Here is a 21506-nt window from a genome sequence, read left to right as displayed (position 1 = left end):
TTCATTGAATTTAATCAATTTATTTAAGGTAAGTGGTTGCAATCAATTTATTTAAGCTACATTTAAACAAAAAAGATTAGTAAAGTAAAATAAAATATAAAACTTTTGTTTAATGTAGCTTAAATATATTGATTGCAACCACTTACCTTAAAAAAATTGATTAAATTCAATGAATCATTTTTCAGTGTATATCACAAATGATTTAGCATTAGTAAAACATGTATATGTTGGTAAGGACTTTATTTGTACAACTTAAAAGGTGATTTTTTTATATTTATGTTATTTGCAACCTCAGATTACAGAATTTTAAATATCTTAGCAAAATATTGTCCAAAACCTAACCCATTCTCATGAAATGCATATAAATAGCATGCAGTGTGAATATCGTGTAATACATAGGCTAAATTCAAATTTTTCGTGCATATGATATGCCAGTCCTTTCCATGTATGCCGCTTTTTTCGTATCGTTTTATTTATTAGTCTCTCTTTTTTTCATTTTTTTAAACAATTGTTGCTTGGGTTTGGGGTTAGATTTGGGATTTGCTTTAAGGTGTCATATAATATAGGTTTCTTCATGTTTTGTCTACTTTTAAACCATGGTCACTTAGAGTTGGGGTTAGAATTGGGGTTTGGGTTAGGATGTCATTTTTTGATACAAAAACTTGCTCTAACCCCAAACCCAAGTGACAATGCTAAAAAAGCTGAAAGAAAATAAGAAACGAATAAATAAAATGACACGAAAAGATGTGCCGTATAAGTGAACGAAAAGGACTGGCGTATCATATGCACGCAAATTTGGAATTTGGCATATGTATTGTACGATATTTATACACATTTCATGTGAATGGGCCAAACAAAACATACAACAATGGAAAGCTTATTTATTAAACTTTCACAAACCTAAATTTATATAAATTGACCCCATATGACTGGTTTTGTTGTTCAGGGTTACAAAAAGTCGACAGCATTTTCACACTATGTGCCAGATTTACTAACAGCTTGCAAAATACAAACGCCTATTTAAAAAAAAAAAAAAAAAAAAAAAAAAAATATATATATATATATATATATATATATATATATATATATATATATATATGCTACTGTCAGGATTTACTAAAAAAACGCAATGAAAATCCATGAACTTTTGCAATTGACTTGATTGAGTTTCCCTTTTCAGATGTAACATTTGTGGGGGAGAGATATTTAAATAAATCATGCAACATGATTTACTAAGGTTTGTGCTCGTCAATTTACTGGTATTTGTGCCATTATTTAACATCTAAAAAAGACATGTCTTAAACCCTACGCTCATTCGCGCTGCTCTTGGTAAATTGTTTTGGTCATTATGGAAATGTGTCATCATGTAAAGTCCAACATTAAATGTGTTCTCAGAACAGAAAAAGTGATAGTAACCAAACAGTCAAATTTAAATAATTAAAAATAAATAAAATAAGTTATCTGAATCTTGTAAAAATAGTCAGGTTTCTCTGCTCTCAAATACTGGGGGCGTGTCTGCTATACGCACTGAAACCACACCCACTGGCGGGAAAGCTGCCATTTATCTCAATGGGCTACATCCTGAATAGATGCTCATGATTGTGTTAAGGGCGGGGCCATGCTTGCTGTCTCTAGCGTGTCATCAAGCCACCATTTTAGCCCTGCCCAAATAATCCTGAACACAGAAATGTGAAAAAACTTTTTAACGGTGTAACACAATTAGTACTACAGATTTACTGTATTTGTTACATATTTCAGTAATACACTATAAAATGCATAAAAGATCAACCCAGTAACTTAGTTTTTTCGTTAGAAATAGCTAATTGAAATTTGGCTCCCATTGTGATGTCAGAAAGGGAATAATACTGCCCCTTAATCTGCACTATCCAACCACGGCACTGTCATTTAGTACAGAGATCAGCTCATTTGCATTTTAAAGAAACTGCACATTTTTGCTCACACCTACAAAGTGACAATTTTAACATCTTATAATAAATTATTTGTTGGGTATTTTAAGCCAAAACATCACAAACATACTCTAGACACCAAAGATTTATTTGACATCTTAAAAAAAAGTCTTGTGAAATCTCCCCTCATGTTTATTTTCTTAATTTTGCAAAAAGCACAGCATACTATTTTTACTGGGAGTGGACAGAAAAAAAAAACTAGACCCTTTAAGATTTTAAATGATGTTTAAATCAAATCTGTGTCCAAAATCAGCAGAGTAATCTAAGTCTCTTTGATTGACAAATAAAGAGTTTGGGTCGCCTGTGCCGCAGGCAACCCCAGAGAGTTAAAAAGCTTCACAATTATTTTACAACACCTTTGTGAAATTTATAATGAAATCTTTCACAACATCTACCCGTTTTGCTTTAAACGCCATTCAGTTTTCTTTCAGTATGCAACACTTAAAAGCTAAAGCACTAATTGATTCAAAAGCATGTACTTTTTTGTGCGGTTTTCTTTCCATTTGCCATTACTGCTTTTATACTTTAACTGTCTACAAACTGACCATTTGAATAAGATCTGTTAGAATTACCCAGCATGCTTTGCTCTGACACACCAAACCTTTTTCAGAAAGAAACGTTTAGCCTGAATAAAGAAAGAAAAAACTGTGTGTCACTCATAAGAGTCTATCCTGCTTTCAAAATCACAGACAGAAACTTTACAAACTGTTCCTGTTCTCAATTGACCTTTTCACAAACACCGGCACTGAAAGACTTCAGCCTGACAACCTCGTCATCTGACAGTGATGTAAGAAAAGACTCCAGGGACAGAAGCTGTTATTCTCCCCTAAACATTCTATAATAAGCCGGACAGATGGCGTCATAAAATTACGGCTGTGACTTTATTTCTTTCAAAAGCCATTGCATAACTCGTAAACAGGACTTGGAAATGATAGCGAGAGGAGAAATTAAATTAGGTGGATCGATTCTGTTGTATTTTGTGTCTGGTTGGATTCCAGCCGCTCAATTACTCTTCCATCATAATTTGACTCGGTTCCAGTTTACATGAAGCTTCGAGTGAATGCGGACGATATAATACAGATTCAGTGAATCGTTAATGACCGACAGGTCTATTAAATCATTATTGGATATCTTGACTTTATCAACTGCACTTCATTCATAGTAAACAGCATTAGAGATTACAGTGAACTGTACTGTGGCTCTGTCTGTATAGCATGCAACACCAAATCATGAGTTTGAATCCCAGGGAAACACACAAACTGATGCTAAATATAGAGCTTGTATTTTGAATGCACAGCAAGTTGGATAACAGCGACTGACAAATGCATGGATCAACAATCTTTTTACTTTTCATTTATTAAATAAAAACACTAAAAACACACAAAAGAAATCCAAAACAGGACACCACAGATGATACTTCAATTGTCATGCACCAGTCATTTCTCCTATTCCATCTGACATCCGGTTACACTGCCGTACATATGCAAAACTGCACTGATACAAAAACTTTAACTTCCTGTAGGAAGTTTCTGGCACATCTTTATTCACTACATCTGCTACAGTCCACAAACATCTCTGCAACCGTTTGCCAAACCCAACAAAGCAGGAAAATGAGTCCCAGACCGTGAGGAGAAAGAGTCGGGCAGGTGGAGAGGGAAGTAACGTCTGCAAACGCTTCCTCCTCACAGATGGCTTTGTTAAAAACAAAAGATGCAGGAGAACAACCAGGGAGTTAGAAACAAGTAAAACTGTACAGTAGGCAACAAAAGACCCAGCTGTTCAAAGAGAGAGAGCGAAAGAGAGAGAGACTCAAATGCATTTGACATGCATTCATCTAAAATATATTTCCTACTGTCTTCGGCATATGGGATTTTATTTTAGTCGTACAACATCATTAGTAATTCATTGTTTATTTTAGAGAAAAGTCGAGTTATGAATGCACGAATCCACAAGAAATATTACAAAAAGAAATGTTAAAGTAACATTAAAATATAAATTGATTTGCCATTATGTTTTACAGTGTTGCAACCAAACTTAACAAATCTGAACACATCAACCGCTCTGGACTGTGTTTCCCAAAAGCATTGTAAGGCTAAGTAGACTATAACAGTAGATGGCTGCTGTATGACAAAACAACAGGCATCATTCATGAAACACAAAGCAGAATATTTTTTTTACATAGAAATGATCACATTGCAATAAGTTTATTGTTTAAAATGAGGAGTTTTATTCAGCTCATGTTTCACAAGGTCACCTGGTTCCAGTTCCATATCTGATAAATGCCTCTTTAACATAAATGCTTATCTGAGAAGAATCTAGCCGTATCGTATGTGGTTTAGATTGGTGCTGCATTGGCCCACAACAGATTTTCAGGATTAAGATGCAAAGAGCGACATTAATGTGAGCATTATTAATCTCGGCTATCTCTCTCTCTTTCCTCCAGGAAGATGGATCACCTCTGCCGGACGCCAGCGTCTTGCTTGGCCACGATTACCTAACTTATAATTGCTCAGGGTTGATCTGAAGTTGATGAATGTGCCTCTGCCAGTAATTCACAAATATGTTGGACTTCATCACAGATTCCAGTGGCTGACTAAACTCCAGTGATGCACGCTGCCTTTAATTGAAATCATTAACATGCATGACAAATGACAGAAGTCAACACAAGACCTCATCAGACGACCAGTTTCACAAACAGAAGATGAGACTCGAGGTGAAATCGCAAAGGGAATAATGCAAGGGGATTTTGGATTGACCCCATATTTAAACCTCTCAGCACCATTCAAACTAGCCAGCAAAGAGAATTCAATTTGTCAGAATATGATTATTAATTTAATGAATATATTACTTAAAATTTAATAAACTAAACTATTAAATTAATAAACTATTTAAGAAAAAATAGATGCTATAAATAATTTTTGAAATGCCCCTTAGGAAATGACCGTGATGGTACATCATAACTTACATAACGCTTTTCACAATTGTTAGTTTTTCCAAAGCAACTTCACATGAAATCGAAACAAAGAAAACACAGAATAGCAAAGTATTACAATAACAAAAGCAAAAACTTTAAGCTAAATGGCCCTATCATAAACAAGGTGCAAGTGTTAGTTTCAGCTGGACGCAGTTATCATTTTCGTGTCCAGCGCCACGTTATTTACATAGCAAATGCATTTGCGCCCATTTGTGCACCCACAAGGTGTGTTCAGGCACATTGTTGGTGTGTTGCTATATTGAGGCAACTAAAATAGACTTCGCCATTGACAAACTAAAATCTGGTCTAAGTAAATGGTGCAATATTTATTTTTTTATTTTTAAGAGGGTGTTAGTAATATGCGCTTATAAACGGGAAGTGTGTGCATAATACACATACATGGACACGCAGCAGTACACAGACATATTTAACTCTTTCCCCGCCATTGGCGAGATATCTCGTCAATTAAGAGAAAACATTTGCATAAAAAAACGTGTTCCTGTTAATCTGTAATACAACAATTATCCACTAGGTTTTTTTTCAAACTAAAGCAATTTAAAAAATATATATTTTTAAACTCTGTGTATGCTTTGATAATCGTTTTGAAATTGATTTCTAACAAAATCCTTCACAAAAATGCAATGATTTCAGCTTTATTGCTAAAAATTGCATTTTTAAAGAAAAATACGCATATTTAAGAGTTTATAAGCAGAGAAAAAATATAGATAAGATGAAACTTTTTCCTTCCGTTTAGTTTGTTTGAAAGCAGAGTCTTTTCTTTCATTTGAAATATAAAAAAATGCTGGCAGGCAACTTCTCAAAAAAGAATGGCGGCGAATAAGTTAAAGCATCATGAAACACTAACCAACACTTTTTTTAGATGTTAACAAAGTTAGTTGTGTTGCACATCATAAAAGACAATGTTAGTATCTGTTAATTTAACATTAGGAGAAAAGTTAATTTTTAGCTTTTTTGTGATATTTTTGTCTTCCGGGTTTAAACTCCATATCGTGTAAATGTCACGGGCTGTGACGAGGCAAATTACTGTAGTACCTCATAACCGCCAGTGTCTTATTAATATTCATAAGAAAGCATCTTCTTATCCAATGTGGAGACGTTTCGCTTTTGTGTGTGTGCGCATGTGCTGCCAGGTCAGCCGGGGGAGAGGTGTCTGGGGCTCAGGATAATCGCACATAGATACGGTTCTGAAGTAAATGTGTAAAATATTATATTCAGTTTAATTATTTCTGTAATACTGCTAATCTTAGTAAATCTTAGCTTATATCAGTTGGCCCACTTATCGCTGTTCTTCTCACAGCGTCCACGCCCATTTAAGTAGAATTTTTCAAAATGACAGTGAGGTAGACTGGAGCTGAAACAGTGGGGTTTCATGATGCTTTAAGTATGAAAAATGTAAGGATTAAAATGTTAAAGATTTGTATAGTGTTTCTTGGACATAATGAGGACAGATTACAGGACTTTAGAAGGTGTAAAGAGCTGCTTCACCTGTAGCCTGGTAAGATGATGTATTTATTTATTTAAATGTTACTCCACAGATTTATTGTATTTGTTGTCTTTGTACCTGTGGATGAAAACCATTTTTAAGTAATATTTTTCAAAACAGTGTTGAAACGGCTCTCCACACATTTGTAAATTCTTTATCTCTCATTTGTTACAAATATAAATTATTTTTACCTATGCAAACCTTTTTTTTCATATTTTGCATTCTTATTAAAACCTTACAATAATCATGCATTATACTTGATCAGCTTATTTTACTTAATACTCCATGACTGATATAACCAAAGGTTTTAATTACACAAATTTCAATTAATAAAACATTTTTTAACATCAATCTTAAACTGGTGGTCTTCTTCCTTTGCTTACAGTTTTTCAGCTTACAAACTCCATCATGTAAGGAGAGAATGGGCATGGCGAGAGTACAACTGGTTTTAAAGGGGGTGGAAGATAAGACTCCCATTGGTTTAATGCACGTTAGCCCAAAATACACCCATTGCTCATTTCGAGAATAAGATCAACCCTTTTAGACTGTGTGCCAGGCGCACAGACCATTTTCCTATCATTAAATTAGCAAAAGTCGATTGGGACACGCCTTAAGTGCACTTGTGTCGTGCGTTTTAAATCGCTAAAATAGAGCCCAAAATTAATTCCTGTAATTCAGCAAATTCCTTGTTTTTCATATTTCCATTCAATATTCAATACGGTGTGGCCAATTTACTTTTAATTACAACTCCAGAGTAGTTGATGTTTGGTCTGTGGGCATCAAAAGAGAATTTGGCTTGTGCAAGATAAACCACAACAGATAGTGCCATGAAAATTGCCTCTAGATATTCCTTAAAAAAAGTCAAAGCAGGAAAAATTGGCACACTGTATGAAATATGACAGGCTGAAAGATGTGTGCAGTACAGAGGACATTAGCTTGTGGTAATGTTCGGTTTTGCCATTCATCAAAAGCACAGCAGCTGTCGTGCACCCCCTTGATTTATTGACACTTTCATATTGACAGAACAATGGGTTTTGAGCACAGCTGGAGACGCCTGGAGTCGAATCGATTTGGGGATTTTAAGGACCTTTTCAGATGGTGCAGGTCTCCAAGACCTGTGGAGTCTGGATGAGAATCGGCTTACTGCCAAGCTAAAGGCGCAATTGCGTGTGGATGTCTGTGATAAACATAACCTCACGCTGCTGGAATCGCTAAACGGTGCCATCTAAATCACAGGAGATCGGCGTCTATAAGCAGAGCTGTTAAAGTCTACGAGCCACCTAAAGTCTCTGTCTGACTTTCACTGACTGAAGTTTTGGAGCGTCAGCATATCAATCACAGAGGCGATAGCGTTTCTAATAAACAGTGTCGTGGTAATGCATGAATTCATTGTCCCGTCAGGAGCACATTGCAGATGAGTATTGATCCAAAAGCCTTATTGTAAATCACGAAGGGTCGCATGAATCAAGAAAAAATGTCTTACAAAGTCCTGTGTGATGCTGAAAAGCTTGGATGTAAAAGCATGTGGGTCACTGAAAGCAATTTACACTCACAATCGGGTCAAACCTCATTGAATGAAGTTTCAGAAAAACTTATATCTCTTTTAGCAAGCCACATTGTGAATTGAGGATCATGTCAAAGAATATAAACTGTAGAGTTTTGTTCAAATCAATAAATACAAGAAATGAATAATGATGTATAAATATATAAATGCTAATCGGATTTATCCATTTTTAATCAGAGCGTTGGACCACAGACACAAAGTTCTCTGCTTTGCCTATTCATTGCTTTCTGTTTTGGTGTTCAGTAAACGATGCTCACGTTTTGTGAACATGTGTGTCAAAATAAAGGTACCAATCTCAACATTTTATGTGTGGCATTGATCCATCATATTGTTAGACATTTGCCTGATGCATTGATTCATATCGATCCATTGCAAGGCTTGTCAACTGGTGGCCTGCGAGCCAAATGCGGCCCTCCAATCATCTTTGATTTAAAATCAACGTGGTTACTTTTATCTTGACAAATGACGGACGATAAACATAAAGGAGGGTCATAAAGTGGCTGCGTGGGGTGTCAAATATCTGCGGATCCAATTTGAGTTTTGGATGCATTAAGAAATATAAAGTTGTGCGACTACACTTCTTGTGACACGCTAACCAGAAGTGATGCATTTCAGTGTGTTTCATTCAAAAGACTTTGTGTGAGGTAAAAATTATTAATCCTTTTTTGTAACTCTTTTATCAGTTACACTTCGATTGATTAACTATAAATATATTCTTAGATAAAAATGAAATTTCATTACAACTGCCACTAGGGGGCGAACTCTGACAGTCACATCCGAATGTCGTGTACAATGGAAAGGCAGTTTAGCCGATATATCTTTAAAGTATTAAAAAAAAGAAAACATGAAGTGCAATTTTAGTCGTGAATACTTGAAATTTAAGAATTTATGAAAGTTTAACAGTAATAAACCAAAGAAGTTTGAGAACTCTGCATTACAACGTGCCTATATTTTAGTATATAATTATTTAGCATATACTAATATACATATACCCATCAATTTCCATCATTCCTGTGGATGAGCTCCTTATCCAGACATCACACAAACATGCACATGCAAACAGCACACGATCGATTATTGTCTGGGTTTAAATGCCAAACTCTACAGCCGTCCAATAATATAACAGACTTAAGAGATGAAAATTAAACAGGAAATATGCAAAGTTTGGGGAATAAATCCATCAAATATTGTTTATAAGCCTTTAATACGGTGACGTTCTCCTGAACACAGCTGGCTGAGCACTTTAATGAAATTTAATTTGCTAAGATACGCTTCAGTTTTCCAAAAAATCACCCTGACAATGCCAGATTTACTATAAACCAGTGCTGAGTCTTAAAGTTATGACAGTACAGAAATGATCACAGTGATTCATTATTAATCATCCAGGATATAAATGTTAGCTGTGTTGTGTTATGAACAATTTAGGTCCTACAATGGGATTTAGATCTACAATCCCTTACCGCAAAGAAAAAACATTTATTTATTTGACATTTATTTATTTATTATTATATATTTTAAATATATGCTAAATACATTTTGTAGAAAGTTATGCTCATTTTTTTTCTTTGGAAATATTTTTAGTTTTAACCTTCAAATAGCCTATCAACATACATTTCAAAATGTATTTCAAGGGTAAGCAAATACATTTCGAATTTTACATCCCATATGGCAAAAATGTATTATTTGCCAAAGTATTATTTTATAAAGTACATTTTTGAAATTGAAAATTATTTAATTTTAACCTTTTTAAAACTGTTATGTTTACAGCTTCGTAACGAAGTTTTTCTTCCAATGCAACTTAAATATATTTCTTAGATTAAAATATTTGGGGAGATAAATATAGTTTTATGCTTTACAATGTATTTATGTAAGGGATAATGTAGAGGCAGCCGGTAGTTATTGGGAAATAAGCCCCGACAGTGTGATCAGGACCCGACGCGAAGCTACTTGCCACATAAGAAAAAAAACTGGACATGAATATGAATTTGAAACATTTTATTGGCATATTTGTTTTAAATTAACATGTTTATCCTTCCGCGAAACTTTGCACAGATGCATAAAATGATCGTAATACCTTATTAAGATCCTCTGCTTCATACTTGTCTGTATCCATTTTTTCTCTTTTAGCCAGTCTTTGAGAAGTTTTAATGCCCATTCTGTATTTTTTTGTGTGTTGGCTTCGTAGCTGTCATGCTCTATTTTGTCAAGTTCAGTCTCAGTAAGCTCTCTGTGTCTTGTCGTGGTTGTCGAGTGTTTGTCACAAGATGGCGCCAAACAGACAGTAATCTTTATTGATCTTTATTGGCCCGGAGCGATTTTACTCGTGCAAGTAGTCCGGCTATGCATTATTATTTTGGAGCGGTTATTATTTGAAAAGAACGAACCTGCAAATGTCTCAACTGACCAATCAGAATCAAGCATTCCAGAGAGCCGTGTAATAAGTGTAATATATATTTTAAAGTGGCCAAAAAAATAGGTAAACATTCCAAAATATATTTTAGAAAATATATTTTGGCCATTTTTTATATTTTGAAATATATTTAAATTTTTATTTATTTTATCCTGTAGTTTGAATGGACGGTAACAAATGGGCTACAAAACCAGAAAGGATTGTGGGGGATTTACTTTCTGTAAAATGAACCAGTAACCATTCATGCGTAGCATTTGGACACTGCTGAAGCCCAAGAAAAGGAAAAAAAAAAACATGTCAAAGCTGAAAATAAGAGCAACAATTACGGATGAATCACACACAAGAAAGTTAATTTTAAATTCATGTCATCTCTTATGGATTTGCCTTTCTTTCATCAGTTGAATATTGAGACTCGATGATGTTTTGTTTTTCAGTCGCTTCAGTAAGCAGCTTTCACTCCGGGTCTTCCCTTTGAATCTCATTAGCATAATGAAGACGGCCCATTACTCAATGTGCCGTGTGCGATGTGACAGACATTTCCTATGAAACTGAGAGCTAATTATTTTCCAGATACATTAAACTGATATAATGTATTCCTCTGAAACGGCTAATCACAAATAATGTGTGTGTTTCCTTTCTCAAAGTTATTATTTGGTCCCTGCCATGGTGTTAAGCACTAATTAAGCTTAATAAATCATTCACAATCTTCCCTTATTTACAAGAAATGTACGCAGGCTATAGAGTTGGTTTAGTTTGAACCTGGACTGCTTTTCCCGACACAGAAATACTTCCTCATTATAACACAACACAACACACTCATTAGAGAGAAAAAGGAAACATGTATGCATTATACAACAATAGAAATAAACACAGAGATCACATTTGAACCCATTAGCAGGACATGCTGAATTCTCTGTGTTTAGGTTCAAAGTTTCAACCTTGAACACACAAACTGATCATTAGTTAAGATCAATGTTGGGCTCATTACTAAAATAATGCTATTTCAATATAACACACCAATCCTTCTCCAGAGATCCCATCAGAACTACATCTAATGTGCATGCACTTTTCTGGAAATTGGTCCCATCAATGGTTGCTAAATTTGTTAGTTGCCAAACGAAACACTGTCTTTAAAGGAGTTTATTTGCAAAGGCCTGCATGACTGCAGCTGACAGCTGTGTTAAAAGCACATTAGGACTGTGTATTTTCCCAAATGCCGTGACGTATCACTCCAGTCGAAATTGGCGATAACCTCTGGAGTGTCGTGAAACCGCAGCACACCGCTATAGGGCGGCAACGGCCCGCTACCGCTGCAAAATCCACCATTCATATCCATTCCCAAATAAAAGCAATCACACGCCTCTGTTCCCACTTCCCCTCTCAGGCAAAGGGGGAAGAGACGGCCGCCTCGTTCTGGGACGAAATTGAAATGTTAATGAAAGCTATTTATCATCAGAAAACAGAAATGATCTAAGCGTGTGAGGAGAGAGAGTGTTTTCAGAGAAACTAATATAATCCTATTACCGGACACAAAATACGAAGCGCAACTCTTGTGCTTCATTAAACAACTTTTCAACACTGCTTGACTTACTTGGCAAAGATCATATTCTCAAATGTGCTCCAACTGTTTAAATTTTCCATAATGCACTCGCAACCGAGAACATAATTCCTTAGCTGGCAGGCTTTTAAGAACAAATTTAGTGTGGAATAAAAACCATCCATCGTAATGTGTCAAGAAAGCTTTCATAAACCTCACTTAAGATCTGATGTCTGCGGTTTCACGCTGTAAGTCTACACCTGTAAGTCCATACTGAAGTTCACGCTGACACCATGAAAACACTTCGCCGTATATGTTGGGTTTGCAACAATGATGAAAACAGCTTGCTTGTGAAAATGTGAAATAAATAAGTCGCTCCCCTGAGGGTGATAAAATCAACAACAGCTATGAGGCTAACAGAAATAAAGAGGTTGAAAGAAGTGTCAGAAGTCTACTAATAGACTCCAGGGCTCCCTTGCAAAAGAGATTTGAATATCTCAATGGGACATCACCTGGTAAAATAAAGGGTAAATAAAAAAATAAAAAAATCTACTAATACTGAAACTAAATGATGAGGAGATGACCTCACTGAGGACAGAGATTCACCGGGAAAGACTTTTTATTGGTGTTGCAGTAAATACAGAACCAACCACACGGTCGTTAAATATATAATTATAGTTCAAATGAGAACATAAAACTGTATATATATGACATACAGTACTGTAAGAAATCAATACAAAATGCTAATCAGCAGACAGACAGACAAACAGAGATACTGAGAAACAGACTGACTGATAGACAGAAAGATGGACAGAGAAAGAGCATGAGAGACAGACAGACAGACAGACAGATAGACAAAGAGACAGACAGACAGACAGAGAAAGATAATAAGAGACAGACAGACAGACAGACATACGGACAGAGAAAGAAAATGAAAGACAGACAAAAAGATGGACAGAGAAATATACTAAGAGACAGGCAGACAGATAGACAAAGAGACAGACAGACAGGCAGGGAGAAGGACAGACATACAGAGATACTGAGAAACAGACTGACTGATAGACAAAAAATGGACAGAGAAAGAGTCAGGCAGTCATATAGACAGACAAACAGACGGACAGAGAAAGAGAAAAAGAGACAGACAGATGGACAGAGAAAGAAAATGAAAGACAGACATACAGAAAGACAGACAGAAAGATGGACAGAGAAAGAGTCAGTCAGACAGATGGACAGATAAAGAGAGAGACACACAGACAGACAGACAGACAGACAGACAGAGAGAAGGACAGACAAACAGAGACACTAAGAAACAGACTGAGGGTGAGACAGACAGGCAGAGAAAGAGAAAAAGAGACAGACAGACAGACGGACAGAGAAAGAGACTGAGAGACAGACAGACAGATGGACAGAGAAAGAGACTGAGAGACAGACAGACAGACAGATAGACAAAGAGACAGACAAACCTATGTACAGAGAAAGAAAATAAAAGACAGACAGACAGACAGACAGACAGAAAGATGGACAGAGAAAGAGTCAGTCAGACAGATAGACAGACAGATGGACAGAGAAAGAGAATGATAGACAGACAGACAGATGGACAGAGAAAGAGACAGACAGACAGACAGAGAGTAGGACAGACAAACAGAGACACTGAGAAACAGACTGAGAGAGAGACAGACAGACCGATGGATGGACAGAAAAAGAGTCAGTCAGACAGATAGACAGAGAAAGAGACAGACAGACGGACAGATGGACAGAGAAAGAGACAGACAGACGGACAGATGGACAGAGAAAGAGACAGACAGACAGACAGACAGAGAGTAGGACAGACAAACAGAGACACTGAGAAACAGACTGAGAGAGAGACAGACAGACAGACAGACAGACGGACAGAGAAAGAGTCAGTCAGACAGATAGACAGACAGATGGAGAGAGAAAGAGTCAGTCAGACAGATAGACAGACAGATGGAGAGAGAAAGAGTCAGTCAGACAGATAGACAGAGAAAGAGACAGACAGACAGACAGATGGACAGAAAAAAAACAGACAGACAGACAGACAGACAGACAGACAGACAGAGAGTAGGACAGACAAACAGAGACACTGAGAAACAGACTGAGAGAGAGACAGACAGACAGACGGACAGAGAAAGAGTCAGTCAGTCAGTCAGACAGACAGAAAGACGGACAGACAGACAGAAAGACATATAGATGGACAGAGAAAGAGTCAGTCAGACAGATAGACAGACAGATGGAGAGAGAAAGAGTCAGTCAGACAGATAGACAGAGAAAGAGACAGACAGACAGACAGACAGACAGACAGACAGACAGACAGACAGAGAGAAGGACAGACAAACAGAGACACTAAGAAACAGACTGAGAGAGAGACAGACAGACAGACAGGCAGAGAAAGAGAAAAAAGAGACAGACAGACAGACGGACAGAGAAAGAGACTGAGAGACAGACAGACAGATGGACAGAGAAAGAGACTGAGAGACAGACAGACAGACAGATATACAAAGAGACAGACAAACCTATGTACAGAGAAAGAAAATAAAAGACAGACAGACAGACAGACAGAAAGATGGACAGAGAAAGAGTCAGTCAGACAGATAGACAGACAGATGGACAGAGAAAGAGACAGACAGACAGACAGAGAGTAGGACAGACAAACAGAGACACTGAGAAACAGACTGAGAGAGAGACAGACAGACCGATGGATGGACAGAAAAAGAGTCAGTCAGACAGATAGACAGAGAAAGAGACAGACAGACGGACAGATGGACAGAGAAAGAGACAGACAGACGGACAGATGGACAGAGAAAGAGACAGACAGACAGACAGACAGAGAGTAGGACAGACAAACAGAGACACTGAGAAACAGACTGAGAGAGAGACAGACAGACAGACAGACGGACAGAGAAAGAGTCAGTCAGACAGATAGACAGACAGATGGAGAGAGAAAGAGTCAGTCAGACAGATAGACAGACAGATGGAGAGAGAAAGAGTCAGTCAGACAGATAGACAGAGAAAGAGACAGACAGACAGACAGACAGATGGACAGAAAAAAACCAGACAGACAGACAGACAGACAGACAGACAGACAGACAGACAGACAGAGAGTAGGACAGACAAACAGAGACACTGAGAAACAGACTGAGAGAGAGACAGACAGACAGACGGACAGAGAAAGAGTCAGTCAGTCAGTCAGACAGACAGAAAGACGGACAGACAGACAGAAAGACATATAGATGGACAGAGAAAGAGACAGACAGACAGACAGACAGACAGACAGACAGACAGACAGAGAGAAGGACAGACAAACAGAGACACTAAGAAACAGACTGAGGGTGAGACAGACAGACAGACGGACAGAGAAAGAGTCAGTCAGTCAGTCAGACAGACAGAAAGACAGACAGACAGACAGAAAGACATATAGATGGACAGAGAAAGAGTCAGTCAGACAGACAGACAGACAGACAGACAGATGGACAGAGAAAGAGACAGACAGATGGACAGAGAAAGAGACAGACAGACAGACAGACAGACAGACAGACAGACAGACAGAGAGAAGGAAAGACAGTCAGACAGACAGAGAGTAGGACAGACAAACAGAGATACTGAGAAACAGACTGAGAGAGAGACAGACAGACAGACAGACAGACAGACAGATGGACAGAGAAAGAGTCAGTCAGACAGATAGACAGACAGATGGAGGGAGAAAGAGTCAGTCAGACAGATAGACAGAGAAAGAGACAGACAGACAGACAGACAGACAGACAGACAGACAGACAGACAGACAGACGGACAGACAGACATAGAGAAGGAAAGACAGTCAGACAGACAGAGAGTAGGACAGACAAACTGAGATACTGAGAAACAGACTGAGAGAGAGTCAGACAGACAGACAGACAGATGGACAGAGAAAGAGTCAGTCAGACAGATAGACAGAGAAAGAGTCAGTCAGACAGATAGACAGACAGATGGAGAGAGAAAGAGTCAGTCAGACAGATAGACAGAGAAAGAGACAGACAGACAGACAGATGGACAGAGAAAAAGACAGACAGACAGACAGACGGACGGACGGACAAACAGACAGAGAGAAGGAAAGAAAGACAGACAGACAGAGAGTAGGACAGACAAACAGAGACACTGAGAAACAGAATGAGAGACAGACAGACAGACAGACAGACAGACAGAGAAAGAGTCAGTCAGTCAGTCAGTCAGTCAGACAGACAGAAAGACGGACAGACAGACAGACAGACAGATGGACAGAGAAAGAGTCAGTCAGACAGACAGACAGACAGACAGATGGACAGAGAAAGAGACAGACAGACAGACAGACGGACAGACAGAGAGAAGGAAAGACAGTCAGACAGACAGAGAGTAGGACAGACAAACAGACAGACAGATGGACAGAAAAGAGTCAGTCAGACAGACAGACAGACAGACAGATGGACAGAGAAAGAGTCAGTCGACAGACAGACAGACAGACAGATGGACAGAGAAAGAGACAGACAGACAGACAGACGGACAGACAGAGAGAAGGAAAAACAGTCAGACAGACAGAGAGTACGACAGACAAACAGAGATACTGAGAAACAGACTGAGAGAGAGACAGACTGACAGATTGACAGAGAAAGAGTCAGTCAGTCAGACAGACAGAAAGATGGACAGAGAAAGAGACTGAGACAGAGAGACAGACAGATGGACAGAGAAAGAGACTGAGACAGAGAGACAGACAGATGGACAGAGAAAGAGACTGAGACAGACAGACAAACAGATGGACAGAGAAAGAGAATAAGAGACAGAAAGACAGATGGACAGACAGATAGAGGGACTGACAGATAAATAGATGTAATGCTAAAAGACAATGTAGAATAATTGTATGTTATTTTATCTAATTGCATGTATAAATACCTATATAAAGAATCATTATTTTCTTGATAATTACCCATTAAAATACATGCACTCACACACACACACGCACGCACACACACACATTCTGGTTTCCATGTTTTGTGGGTACACTTCCATAGACGTAATGCATTTTATACTGTACAAACTGTATTTTATATTCCCCTTACCTACCCCATTCCCTAACCCCAGCCATCACAGAAACCTTTCTTGTACCTTAGATCTTCAATAAACACCATTCTGTTTGATTTATAAGCTTGTTTCCTCACGGGGACCTCAAAATGTCCCCACAAGGTCACAAAAGTACTGCTATTCCAACGTGATAATTACCAGGTACACACACACACACACACACACACACACACACACACACACACACACACACACACACACACACACACACACACACACACACACACACACACACACACACACAGAAGGATTAGTTGCATTGGTTGAGTTCAGCTGTGATTAACTCACCTCACTTCTCCTGGGTCTTCAGTAACCAACACGTCTGTCTTACAGCTGGCGATAGGATTGATTGACAGCTCAACCGGAGGAACCACAAAGCTCTTACTGACTGGCAGCCAAAGGCCTTGACCAAGACTGTAGGATGACCTGCAGAATGATGGACATCAACACAAAGAGGCTTACAAGTCAGCTGAATATCAATGAGGACTGAAGTACAGACGGCTGAGAGAGCCTTCATATATTATTCATATACACAAATAAAGACCATCAATCCAGACAGCAATTAGAATAACACAAACAAGGATGTTTCATAACAATAACTACAATAACAAACATTATAAAGAGTTGTTGATAATGGACATAATTGACTCTGAAATAAGAGATTCTGAAGAATACAGTCTAGAAGAAGAACAATCATTAGAACATATGAAAAAAAAAACTTGACTTGACTTAAATAATGCTGAAAACTAGGGCTGCATAATGATTAATCTTAAAAAAAGATGTAAATGTAAATCCACACACATTCACTCACAGCATCTCTCCCTCTTTCTCTCATCTAGTATTCATTCTGTCTTTGCTGTCATTAACTACGGTTATATACTGATAACGCTTTTTAATATTTCCACTAATGACCACATCATTAATGGGAGGAAATTAATCTACTTTCAGACAGACAAGTATACTACAGGAATACCAAGTGTAGCAATGCCTACCGACTCAAAATATTCCTGAGGTTTCTTTAGAAGCAACCTTAAAATGTCACAAATGTGATCTACATTATCCCTAAAGGCGTATATACCACAGCACTTATATATGATATGTAGAGGTGGTTTCCCAGAAAGGGTTTAAATTAATAAGACTAGGCCTTAGTTATATAAGAACATTTAAGTCGTTTTTACAAACATACCTTACGAAAAACAATACTGGTGTGCATCTTGAGACAAACAAATCCACTGATATATGTCAAGATGTGTTAATGTAAGGCAGTTAATAGTTCATTAATATAATTATCTCATTTTTGATGGATGTGACGTTTAGCGGCTTTTGCATCTGAGCTCTTTAAATGTCAAAACGTAAATGTTCCAATCATATCAATGGAAACTTAATTTAATAAACAGCCTCTATATGAAATCTTTACATAATATTGAATTTTAAAAGCTCAAAACAGTAAAACATCGATCTTTCTCAGGTAAATAAATGTATTTACTGTGGTATGAACGGTCACACCAGCCTTATGGACCTCCGACATACAACAGAGCGATTTGTTTGCCTGAAACTCATCCGTCACGCATGCATTCAGGTCTGAAGGTAGCCCTGCTCTTGACCCTGGACTGAGACAAGCACATCTGAATTATTCTCAATCAATGCATACTTCCATTCATAAATCAGACGGCGATATCCTCGGCCGAGCTCCCGACCATCAATTGACACTTCAGAGGGCATCGATCGACTCCCTGAGCCTCTGCTATCAGTCAACCGCTGTCAGATGAACTAAATGCCTTCTGTGGTCAGATGCTCAATGGTTTGGTTTAGTGCAGAGCGACCTGACCGATGATAGGAATTTATTTTCATCTTTATTATACCCAATATCTGTTCAAGCCTCGCGGCTGAAAACGAGGAAGGAGGCAGAAATATATCTCGGTGTTTAATTAACACAAGACAGGGTTTAATTGAGAGAAGCAAAGTGGGATATTGGTATTACATTAGGTAATTGGGCAGTGCACAGCGCACATTTGTTTCAGCTGAGCTGGTCACACTAGGGGTGCGGTATGATCTCAAATTTATTTCACAGATAGAGGATTTTATTGTACATCACAGTAATGGTACAGCATACATCATAAAGGTTTATTTCTTTTGGAAAACTTTCTGAAAAATATTGTAATGCATATAAGAGCTCCTGTATAGCTCAGTGGTACAGCATCGTGTTAGCAGTGCTAAAGGTCATGGGTTTGAACCCAGTGAGCACACATGCTGGTAAAATTGTTTACCTTTAATGCACTTATAAATTGCTTTGGATTCAAGCATCTGCCAAATGCATAATGTAAATATTTTTGCATAATCTACTTAAACACTTGTTGTGCTTTTGTACTGGTAAAGTGTTGCGTTAGCAGTGAAAAAGGTCATGGGTTCAATCCCAAAGAATATGTATACCTAGTATGCAATATAGGTTGCTTTGGATTCACGCATCTGCCAAAAACATAATGTAAATAGTTTTGTATAATCTAGTTAAACACTTGTTGTGCTTTTGTACTAGTAAAGTGTTGCGTTAGCAGTGAAAAAGGTCATGGGTTCAATCCCCCCGCCAAAAAATGTAAACCTAGTATGCAATTTTAGTCGCTTTGGATTCACGCATCTGCCAAATGCATAAATGTAAATATTTTTGCATAATCTAGTTAAACACTTGTTGTGCTTTTGTACTGGTAAAGTGTTGCGTTAGCAGTGATAAAGGTCATGGGTTCAATCCCAAAGAAAATGCAAACCTAGCATGCAATATAAGTTGCTTTGGATTCACGCATCTGCAAAATGCATAATTGTAAATATTTTTGCATAATCTAGTTAAGCACTTGTTGTGCTTTTGTACTGGTAAAGTGTTGCGTTAGCAGTGAAAAAGGTCATGGGTTCAATCCCAAAGAAAATGCAAACCTAGTATGCAATATGAGTTGCTTTGGATTCACGCATCTGCAAAATGCATAATTGTAAATATTTTTGCATAATCTAGTTAAACACTTGTTGTGCTTTTGTACTGGTAAAGTGTTGCGTTAGCAGTTATAAAGGTCATGGGTTCAATCCCAAAGAAAATGCAAACCTAGCATGCAATATAAATTGCTTTGGATTCACGCATCTGCAAAATGCATAATTGTAAATATTTTTGCATAATCAAGTTAAGCACTTGTTGTAAAGTGTTGCGTTAGCAGTGAAAAAGGTCATGGGTTCAATCCCAAAGAAAATGCAAACCTAGCATGCAATATAAATTGCTTTGGATTCACGCATCTGCAAAATGCATAATTGTAAATATTTTTGCATAATCTACTTAAACACTTGTTGTGCTTTTGTACTGGTAAAGTGTTGCGTTAGCAGTGAAAAAGGTCATGGGTTCAATCCCAAAGAATATGTATATCTAGTATGCAATATAGGTTGCTTTGGATTCACGCATCTGCCAAAAACATAATGTAAATAGTTTTGTATAATCTAGTTAAACACTTGTTGTGCTTTTGTACTAGTAAAGTGTTGCGTTAGCAGTGATAAAGGTCATGGGTTCAATCCCCCCAAAAAAATGTAAACCTAGTATGCAATTTAAGTCGTTTTGGATTTACGCATCTGCCAAATGCATAATGTAAATATTTTTGCATAATCTACTTAAACACTTGTTGTGCTTTTGTACTGGTAAAGTGTTGCGTTAGCAGTGAAAAAGGTCATGGGTTCAATCCCAAAGAAAATGCAAACCTAGCATGCAATATAAATTGCTTTGGATTCACGCATCTGCAAAATGAATAATTGTAAATATTTTTGCATAATCAAGTTAAGCACTTGTTGTGCTTTTGTACTGGTAAAGTGTTGCGTTAGCAGTGAAAAAGGTCATGGGTTCAATCCCAAAGAATATGTATACCTAGTATGCAATATAGGTTGCTTTGGATTCACGCATCTGCCAAAAACATAATGTAAATAGTTTTGTATAATCTAGTTAAACACTTGTTGTGCTTTTGTACTAGTAAAGTGTTGCGTTAGCAGTGAAAAAGGTCATGGGTTCAATCCCCCCGCCAAAAAATGTAAACCTAGTATGCAATTTTAGTCGCTTTGGATTCACGCATCTGCCAAATGCATAAATGTAAATATTTTTGCATAATCTAGTTAAACACTTATTGTGCTTTTGTACTGGTAAAGTGTTGCGTTAGCAGTGATAAAGGTCATGGGTTCAATCCCAAAGAAAATGCAAACCTAGCATGCAATATAAGTTGCTTTGGATTCACGCATCTGCAAAATGCATAATTGTAAATATTTTTGCATAATCTAGTTAAGCACTTGTTGTGCTTTTGTACTGGTAAAGTGTTGCGTTAGCAGTGAAAAAGGTCATGGGTTCAATCCCAAAGAAAATGCAAACCTAGTATGCAATATGAGTTGCTTTGGATTCACGCATCTGCAAAATGCATAATTGTAAATATTTTTG

The 21506-nt window shown here is 37.4% G+C and overlaps 1 protein-coding gene across 1 annotated transcript in view; it reads right to left on the bottom strand.

The window, feature by feature from the left end:
- LOC135774117 (astrotactin-2-like) overlaps positions 1-21506 on the bottom strand; it is a 387641-nt gene that overhangs the window by 137915 nt on the left and 228220 nt on the right. The window contains exon 10 of the mRNA XM_065284005.2: positions 17351-17488. Within this exon, the coding sequence (XP_065140077.1) occupies positions 17351-17488 (138 nt within the window). The remainder of the gene's footprint in view (positions 1-17350; positions 17489-21506) is intronic.

The sequence above is a fragment of the Paramisgurnus dabryanus genome, chromosome 5 (assembly GCF_030506205.2).
Source record: "Paramisgurnus dabryanus chromosome 5, PD_genome_1.1, whole genome shotgun sequence".
Classification (NCBI taxonomy): Eukaryota; Metazoa; Chordata; class Actinopteri; order Cypriniformes; family Cobitidae; genus Paramisgurnus; species Paramisgurnus dabryanus.
This window is presented reverse-complemented; position numbering and strand designations above follow the sequence as displayed.